Raw genomic sequence first — 9,958 nt, 5'->3', positions numbered from 1 at the left:
GGCACTCAACCATGGCTAGAAGGCTAGAACATGCTATCCAGTATGGCTGCTGGAAGTCCACCCCGTGAAGACTGTGGGGATGGAGGGGCGGGAGTGCAGTTAAGGGTGATATTGTGAGCTGAGCACTCTCCAAAAACTACCCACTCCCTATAGGGCAGATAGCTTATTCCTTCAGTGGCCTGACAAGGGAGAAGTAACTCTGGGTGCTAAATCAAAACTTGAGACCAGCATGGAGACAATCAGCCCATAAAGCTCATGAACCACTGCCCGGGCAAAGCTAGCAGGCTGCCCTCCTCTGCTGGGGCCCCTTCTCCATTCCCCCCCAACCCCCAGGACTTCCCAGTGCGCTGGGTGTTTCCTGTTAGTTGTGCATGGTGATGAGGGAAAGCTGTGGTGTGATTTGCCCTGACCACACCCGCTAAGAGGAGACTGCTCAAAGGCAGACAAAGCTTCCTCAAACCAAGTCAACACTCTTGCCAGCTACAGCATCACTGAAGTATTTCTGAATGCACAAATCCTCCATCCCGTAATAGGAAGTAAGAAGGGGGAACTCCCCCTCTCCCATACATCCCCGAGAGAAAAACGCAGTGACTTGCCATTATTTTGCAGACAGCGAGCAAAGAGCATTTCAGAAGTGGGTCCTCTTCCTTTGATTTTTAACACAAGAAGAAAAGAAGAACTTCTCTCAGCAAGTAAGTACGCATACCATTATGTGGGTAGGGGATAGCTTGGTAGAACTAGTTACTAACAATACACGTGCTTTTTTTTTTTTTAAGAGGTTTTTGGGCACGGACACTCGCCAGACAGACACAGAGAGAGAGAGACAGAGAGACAGAAAGCGAGAAATCACCCCCCAGGGGGGATGGCCACGCCACAATCCCTTTTCCATTCTCCTCTTGGGATCTTGGGCACGCACGTCCCCGCGCCCAGCGTGTTTTAAGCCACTGGGTCCGGGATGTGAACCACGGTCGACTATATGGGAGTCCAGCGACATAGCCATTACGCTAACTGTGGGTCTCGAACGCACTTGCTTTGTGAACGAACACACCATTACTTCTACCTCTGGGACAGATATTTGTCTTCACAGAGGCTTCTGGGCCCTTATTCCCACAGAGGCCATAGGTTCCCAACGTATCTGGAGAATTGCCAGCAGATTGTGGCTCGTTACTTTAAGTTTCCTAGATGGTAGCAAGCATTATTGTTGCAGGCTGTATTTTTCTAACTGGTAAAATGCTGGTTAATAAGTCTTGCCAAGATAATCCTGGTTAAAATGGACTGGGCTATTAAACCATCGGATGTAGCTAGAACCCCAGCTCTGGGCGGTTCACAAAGAGGAGACCCGAGCACCTTCTGAGTAGCACAGACAGTGTCTGTGGCGGCAGCCCAAGAGGGTAACAGTTCAACAGAGCATTCGTTTTCATTTCTCAATATCGGTATATTTACCGGAAAAAAAAAAAAAAACAGCTTCCTGATATTAGAGAACGTAATATAAATAAGTAATGTTTACAGTGGGTCTTCTTTTCCTCCCTTTTTACTGATAGACTTCTATTGACTGAGACGCTCTAGCCCGGCCACCCCCAACCATTTCGGCGCCGGGAACGAGCTTCATGGTGGGCAGGGGAGGGTATGGCATCCCGCAACCTGGATCCCGCACATGTGCAGTGCACAGCAGGGTCCTTGCTCCTATTTTTTTAAAAGGTTTATTTCATCTTATTTGTTGTTATTATTATTATTAAATTTGACCACAGAGAGAAAGAGAAAGGGAGAGCGAAAGTAAGCCGCCAGGTCCAGGACTCAATCCGTGGTCAGCCATGTGGGAGTCCAGCACCCTCTCCACCATGCCACTTGCTGGCCCTGAGGCTCTGTGCTCCTATGAGAATCTCATGCCACCGCTGATCTAACAGGAGGGGGTGCCCAAGTGGTAATGTGAGCATGGGGAGCAGCATAGGTACAAACGAAGCCCACCCACTGCTCATCGCCTGCTCTGTGGCCTGATTCCTAAAGAGCCTTGGACCAGTGGGTCCGTAGCCTAGAGGTGGGGACCCCTCTGCTCCAGCCTTCCTGACATATTATTTGAGTAGAGGTGCTTAAGGATTGATCCACTTGTTTTGCTCTGTTAATATGTTAGGAAGGAAGTTGCTTCATAACTTAAATTCTACCTTGGACAAAACACACCCTTACAGGTTGTTCCGTGTTTCTTGATATCCAGAGGAGGATCTCAACATCTATGGGCTGGATACCTGATACTGAGGGTCCTGAGACTCTAACAAAAGTCTAACCATACCTATTTTTAACGCGGTAATTTTTTGTCTTTAAGCATTATGCTTGAACTTTTATTTGATAAAGTATTTACGAAACCATCTGGAGACTAGTTTAGTAGACAATACTTTTAAGCAGACATGACTATGCTAAAAAATTTTTTTTTCTCACACCCACCCTCCCACCCACTCTCTACCAACCACACCTACCATTATTTGTGTTTCAGACAGTCTACCATGTCTATTAAGAAGAAAACTCTCTCATAGAAGAGCTGTGGTTGGTTCTCAGAAAATGCACAAGGCATGGTCGTCTCCCCGCAAAGTTCCCCTGAGCTTGCTTTTCTCTCACGGTCACACTCTAGAGGTTGCTCAGGTTATGATTCCCAACTCTTTTTAGGCAGGTGGCTCGGGAGTTTTACAACCCACAGCACAGTAAGAAGATCTTCCTTTTTTTCTTTCTTTCTTTTTTTTTTTTTTTTTTTTGGGGAGGTTTTTCCTTTAGGGGGCTGACCTAGAAAGAGAGAGACAGAGAAACAAAGCGAGAAATCACTCTCCCAGGGGGGATGGCCACACCCCAATCCTTCTCCTTCATTCTCCTCTCAGGATCTTGGGCACACACTCACATGCGCCCAGCGTGAGTTTAAGCCACCGGGTTCGGGACTCAAACCGTGGTCGGCTACATGGGAGTTCAGCGACATAGCCATTACACTAACCGCTGGTCCTAGAAGATCTTCCTTTCTGAGTGACTTCTTTTTTTCTTTTTCAGGTTGTGAAGATAAACCCACACACTTGGGAAACCAAGGACCATCTATCCTCAGTGTATTTTGTAAAATCCACCGGAGAACCCTCTACCCGGGTCAACTGAATTGTCTTTTGCCCCTGCCTGGCACGTACCTGAGAGGTTCCCGGCTCTTCATTGGCTCTAGGTTGTTGGCTTTCATTTTCTTCGTAAACATCTGCAGCCATGGGTCACACACCGAGGCAGGGAACGCTGCTGCCCGAGTGTCCACACCTCAAGCTCTTTGAGCTCTTGGTGCTGATCAGTCTTTTCCAGCTCTGTTCAGGTAAGTGACCTCAGGGACTTCACTGAGTCCACTCCCACGGAGTTAAGAGAAAAAAAAAAAAAAAGAGGTGGTCTCTGTACTGCTCCCTGCTGTCACCCTGTGGGCTGGACAGGACCTTCAGGGTGTTCTTGGTACATTTTAGGAATGGTAAAACTGAGGCCCAAAGAAGTTAAAGAAACTTTTGCCTGTGGTTACACAGCAAGTTAGTGGCAAAGTTAACTAAAGAATGTAGACCACTGGGGCGGGGGTGGGAGAGAGTGCCCAGGAAAAAACGGTTTAACAGATACCAGAGTGTGAGGCTCATTATTGAAAACGATGTATATGGAGACCAGCAGTTAGCATAATGGCTATGTCGCTGGACTCCCATGTAGTTGACTGCAGTTTGCGTCGGACCCAGTGGCTTAAACTCATGCCAGGCTCGTGTGCGTGTGTGCCCAAGATCCCGAGAGGAGAATGGAGGAGAAGGGGTTACGGCGTGGCCATCCCCCCTGGGGAGTGATTTCTCGCTTTCTGTCTCTCTGTGTTTTACTGGTGAACGCATGCGCCCTATAGGAAAGAAAAAAAAAAAAAAACACTCCAAAAAAAAAAAAAAAAGATGTATATGGTGATACCCTTTATTTGCTTATCACATACTGCATGAATGCTGTGAAAAATCACATTGTATGCCATAAAGGTGCACAGCAATTTAACGTAAATAAGAGTTATAAAAATTTAAAAAGCTAGAAAAAAATCCAGACCGTAAAAAGAAGGCTGGGATGGAGTTATTGCAGCAACAAAACCCAAAGTCAGTTCAGGATAGCTTAGAGTTATGGCTTCTTCTGTGATATACATTTCGTGATACGCCCAGGGCGTTTGGCTGAGGGCCGATCCCAAACTAGAGGTTCTATGACGCAAGTTGGCTAAAGATTCTGCCTCTAGAATGGCACGACGCTGGCCTTCTTTCCCACTTGAAGGGGGATGTAGAAGAGAATGGAGTTGAGAAATATCATCTTTCTGTTTTCATTGCCAGAAGTCACTGTGCTCACCAGAGAGAGAGACTGGAAGAAAGCACCCCCCAGGGGCTGATAGGTGGTGTGGTGGTTAAAGCGCTGGACTCCCAGATGGCTGACCACTCACGGTTCGAGTCCCCTCCCCCTCACCCCGTGTCTCTCTGGTCAAATTAAAAAACAATAATGATGAATAAAATTAAGTAAAATAATTTTGTAGTGGCTGGCAGTTGGCATGGTGGTTATAGGCACTGGACTCCCTCCCACATGGCCTACCATGGTTCAAGTCCCAGACCTAGTGGCTTTCTTTCTCACTTTCCCTCTCTCCTTCTCTCTGTCTCTCTCTGGTCAAACTGGAAAATAATAATAAATAAAGTTAAAATAATTCTTTAAGAAAAAAATTAAATACAACACTTTTTAAAGACTTATTTTATTTTTTGAAGAATTAATTTTACAAAATGTATCCATTCATTTATTTTAATTTGACCAAAGAGAGACACAGAGAGACAGAGAGAGGGAAAGTGAGAAAGCAAGCCACCAGGTCCAGGACTCGAACCATGATCGGTCATGTGAGAATATCCAGCACCTTAACCACCATGCTACTTGCTGGCCCTAAGAATTATTTTATTTTAACTTTCTTTCTTTTAATTTGACCAGAGAGGGACAGAGCAAGAATGAGACAGTGAGAGAGAGAAAGAAAGTGAGAAAGCAAGCCTCCAGATCCAGGACTTGAACTGTGGTTGACCATGTGTGAGTACCGCGCCCCCAATCACCACACCACCTACCGGCCCTAAATAAAATAATTCTGAAAGAAAGAAAGCACACCCCACCCCACCCCAACCCTCCCGAATAGGGCATGGTCATGCTACAATCCCTTCTCCTCCATTTCTCCATCCTGTGAGGATTTTGAGCATGTGCACACATATACCCAGGGGGTTTCTCAAGCCAGTGGGTCTGGGACTTGAACTGCATGTTTGGCCATGCGAGATTAAACTCCCTCAACCTAGCCTGTGGACTGGCCCATGACTGTTGTAGTTTTAGATTTTTCTCTTCTGAGTTGGAAACTTTGCAGAACTAAGAACCATGGCTTAAGTTTCACAATTTACACATCAGGTTATATATAGAGAGAGGACGGTTATATTACACTTCTAGGTATAGTACACTTTCTGAATAAGTTTAAACTATTTGAAAGAAAATGTATGCAGGCTTCTGAAAAATGAGGGAAGGGGCAGAAAGGAGACCATAAAAAGGAGAAAGAAAACAAAAGAAAAATTAAAACCCAAGACTTTCACAATTGTCCAGGAAAGTTAGAGTCCGAAATAAATTGAGGGAGATGTCTTTGAGCTGAAGAACAATGTTTCGGAAAGCCCCTTCTTCACAGCTGCATCCAGGTTTTACTGTTCGGGCTACAACTGACCAATTATCTAAGAGCCGCTTCTCTCTGAACACTTACTGTGTGCTAGGTGGGACGTGTAAGTTGTGCCGGGAATTCCTGCCTCAAAGAGGTTTGATGTGTTAACCGGGGAAGACAAAACTGAGCACGTGTCACAGCGAAGAGCTAGGAAGGACTTGGTCGGCTGTAAACACCCAAGATCTGGAACGGGAGAAGCCAGGTTGAGCTGCAGCAGCGGGGGCAGCTTCCTGGAGGTAGATGGGTGATGGAAAGAGAATTCTGGATAAAGGTCCAAAGTAAGGATGTGTCTGGCAGCAGCGTGCATCCTTCTCCTTAATCATTTATTAATGTAACAAACGCTAAGCATCTACTCTATACAGGACAATTTTCTTGGTCTTGGGAACAAATCGTGAGCAGAATAGGCATGGCTCTTACCTTCACGGAATTCATGGTCATTGGGAGGGAGGATTTGAGCAATAATCACTCAAATGAACATGTGACCAGCAAGCAGAGGACAGAGCTTTCAGAGGAGGGGCTGTCTTCCCTGCCAGTAGGGGTAAGGAGTGAGCTGGGATAGGAAGCACTGCGCCTCAGAGTCAGCAAGGACCTGGCGGAACAGGTGGAGACTGAGAGGGAGCAGGGACAGACAGACTCCCGCAGACAGACTCCCACAGGGCCTGCAGGCCATAGTCAGGGATTTGAATGTTCTCTGGGAACACTAAAAAGCCACAGAATGGTTTTAAGCGGGGGAGTGGTGTAATCTATCTCAAATACCATTCACACTTCAATTTTATATACCAATTACCTGGGGCTTTCTTTTTCCCCTTTTAAAAAAATGTATACATTCAATCACTGTATATCATTACAGCTTACAAAATGAATTTTCCCAACATGAATGAACTGTATATTAGTCCAGTTGAAGATGTTATCATTCACATTATCATTAACAGATAATTTTCCATTTTTGTGTCTTTTCAATGTTTTGCTTCTCTTTTCCCCCTTGATTCCCTTCCTCTCTCTCATCCTTCCCCATTTCCATTCTCCTCTCGTGCTGTCTCTAGTATCCTCAGTTGTTCTCCATGCTTCTATATCTTCCAATCTTTCAGTTTCTGCCATAGAGTACAGACATTCGATATGTGTTAAGTTAGGGATATATAATGCCTCTCTTCCAGAGTCTGGCTTGCTTCGCTGAAGCAGTAAGTCTTCCATATTCCCTCAATTTCTTTCAAATGCCAGGGTCTCATTGTTTTTTATGACAGTAGTATTGCATGGTGTATATGTGCCACCCTTTTTCACTCCATTCATATGTTTGTGGACATTTGGGTTGATTCCATGTCTTGGCAATTGTGAATAATGCCACAATAAACGTGGATATGCAAGTACTTTTCTGACTAAGTGTATTCCTATCCTTTGGGAAGATACTCAGCAGTGGGATTGCTGGATCATATGGTAGTTCTATTTGTAGGTCTTTGAGGAATCTCCATATTGTTCTCCACAGTGACTGCATTAATTTACCTTCCCACCAACGGTGAAGGAGAGATCCCTTTTCACCATAGCCTCATCAGCTTTTATCATTTTTTATTTTTTTAATCTTAGTCATTCTGACTAGGGTTAGGTGATATCGCATTGTGGTTTTGATTTGCATCTCCCTTATGATGAGGAAGGTTGAGCATTTTTTTCATATGCTTTTTGGCTGTTCATGACTTCCTTAGAGATTTGTCTGTTCAGGTCATTTGTCCATTTGATTGGGTTAATCATTCGTTTCTGGGTAAGAAACTTGAGTTCCTTGTATACTCTGGTTATCAGTCTCTTATCTGAGGCATAGTTTGCAAATATATTCTCCTATTTTATGGGTTGCTGATTCACTCTAATTAGTTTCTTTTGTTGAGCGGAAGCTTTTTTAACCTGATGAAATCCCACTTGTCTATTTTTAGGATTATCGCCTGTGTTTTAGAGGTCTTACTTAAGAAGTGTTTGCCTACTCCGATGTCTCCGAGAGTTTCCCCAGTGTTACCCACCAGTAATTTTATAGTTTGAGGCCTTAGGTTTAAACCTTTGATCCACTTTGAGGGTTTTGTTAAACTGCAGCTTCTAGCACAGGGGACATTTTTTTAGAGAAGTAAAACTATTTTGCATAACACGGTAATGGTGGGTTAAGTCATACTTTGTCAAAACTCACAGAACGTGCACCAAGAGTGAATGCTAATGTAGACTATGAACTTTGAGTGATAATACAGTGGCGATGTAAATTCAACAAATATACCAGTCTGGTGGGGGATGTCGATGGCAGGGGAGGCTATGAATAGGTGAGATGGAGGTATACGAGAACTCTCTGTACTTTCCACTCAGTTTTGTTATGAACCTCAAACTGCTCTAAAAAAAATTAAATCTCTGTTTATTTAAATGATGTTTCTTCTTAGGTGGGTTTGGGATGTAGCATTTTGCATTTCTTTCTCTTTTTTTTTTTTAAAGAGGTTTTTGCCTTAGGGTGTGTGCACTCACCAGAGAGAGAGAGAGACAGAGACAGTGAAAGGGAAAGTGAGAAATCACCCCTTGATGGGATGGCCATGCCACAATCCTTTCTCCTCCATTCTCTTCCCGGGACCTTGAGTATGTAAGTACATGTACCCGGCATGAGTTTTAAGACACCAGTTCTGGGACTTGAACCATGGCTGACCATGTGGGATTTCATTGATGGAACTGCTATGCCATCTGCTGGCCCTCTGAGGTTTTGATTTCTAATAAGCTCCTAGTTAGATGATGCTTGTGCTACTGCTGAGTAATAATCTTTAGCCTGAGTAGCAAAGTCGAAGCACTAAGACTAGCTTGGAGTATAGCCATGGTAACTGCCAACTCTCAGGAGGTTTTTTTCAGTGCATACACCAGGATGGCTTTGATGAAAAGCATGGAGTCAGAGAGAACGGAATGGACTGGGGAACGTTTAGGAGGTGAGATTGGTGGGGGTCTGTCAAACTAGAGCTTATATGCATGTTGGACATGGCCTGTGGCAGCCGAGACTGGATGAGGAGAGCAGAGGAAGATAAGGGAAAGTTTTGTTTCAGGGCAGGGGAGTTGCCACACTGGGCTCTCCTACCCTGTTGAGTCAGGAAGCCACATCATGGCAAGAGTGTTCTCCCTTGTTCCCTCTGCAAGCCTTGGTCCCAGGGCAGGTGACCCCTCTTTCCTGCACAAGACGGGGCTGGCCAGGCCTCTCTCCACCACGAGGTTGGCAGCTACTGTCTCCGGAGGCAGAAATTCTGACTGCATACTCTAGACATTGGAGCTGCCAATGTGGGCAGTTTTTCCTTCACGACTGGGATTCCGGGGAGGCTGGGCCCCAAGGCGAGGAGAAAGAACTCCTACAGGACTAGGGCAAGGGGTGAGGAAAAGCATTAGCCTGAGAGTCTGTGGCATGGGGAACACTGAGCTAGAAAAACAAACGCCTCCAAAGTGCCACCATTAACAGAACCAACCCCCAAACCCCATCTTGCTATCAGAATGCTGCTGGCCAAAAGCACGCGTGAATGATGATTTTTGTCATCTCTGCCCTGATAGCAGCTGTTCAAGCCCTAAGCATTTTATTTTTCAGAGAGAAATGTTTGCTATAGGGTGTGTGTGCTCACTGGAGAGACAGACAGAAAGCGAGAAATTATCCCCCAGGAGGGTGGCCACACTGCAATGCCTTCTCCTCCATTCTCTTCTTGGGATCTTGGGCATGCACCTGGCATGAGTTTGAAGCCACCAGGGCTGGGACTCAAACCACAGTTGACTACATGGGAGTCTAGGGATGTAACCATTACACCATCTGCTGGTGTAATGGGTTCCCAAGCCCTAACCATTTTAAGGCAATAAATACTGTTGAGAGAGAGGGAGAGAGAACGGATCTGGTTTATACAGAGTATATGACCTATGTCTAAAAAGGAGAAAAAGTTGGAGCCAGCAGGTGGTATGGTGGTTAAAGCACTAGACTCCCACAGGACCAACCATGGCTCAAGTCCTAGACCTGGCAGCTTGAAATTCATGCTGGACACGTGTGCATGAGTGCCCATCCCAAGAGAAGAATAGAAGAGAAGGGATTGCGGCATGGAGAGTGGTTTCTCACTTTCCCTATCACTATCTCTGGTGAGCATATACACCCTATGGCGAAAACTTTTTAAAAATTAATAAATAAAATAAATTTTTGAGAGGTTTTTGCCATAGGGTGTGCTCACCAGAAAGACAGAGAGAGAGAGACAGAAAACAAGAAATCACCACCCC

General features: G+C 45.2%; 1 protein-coding gene across 2 annotated transcripts in view; it reads left to right on the top strand.

Moving 5' to 3' along the window:
* Nucleotides 1–508: 508 nt before the first annotated feature.
* CD80 (CD80 molecule) overlaps nt 509–9,958 on the top strand; it is a 40,908-nt gene continuing 31,458 nt past the window's right edge. For both annotated transcript variants that reach the window (XM_027767928.1, XM_006167646.3), the window contains exons 1-2: nt 509–692; nt 3,025–3,322. In XM_027767928.1, coding sequence (XP_027623729.1) covers nt 3,223–3,322 — 100 coding nt within the window. In that variant the 5' untranslated portion in view covers nt 509–692; nt 3,025–3,222. The remainder of the gene's footprint in view (nt 693–3,024; nt 3,323–9,958) is intronic.

Source organism: Tupaia chinensis, unplaced genomic scaffold (genome assembly GCF_000334495.1).
Source record: "Tupaia chinensis unplaced genomic scaffold, TupChi_1.0 Scaffold144909_1, whole genome shotgun sequence".
In the NCBI taxonomy this organism is placed as follows: domain Eukaryota; kingdom Metazoa; phylum Chordata; class Mammalia; order Scandentia; family Tupaiidae; genus Tupaia; species Tupaia belangeri.
Note: the sequence above shows the minus strand (reverse complement) of the source record. Positions and strands in the feature narration are given on the sequence as shown.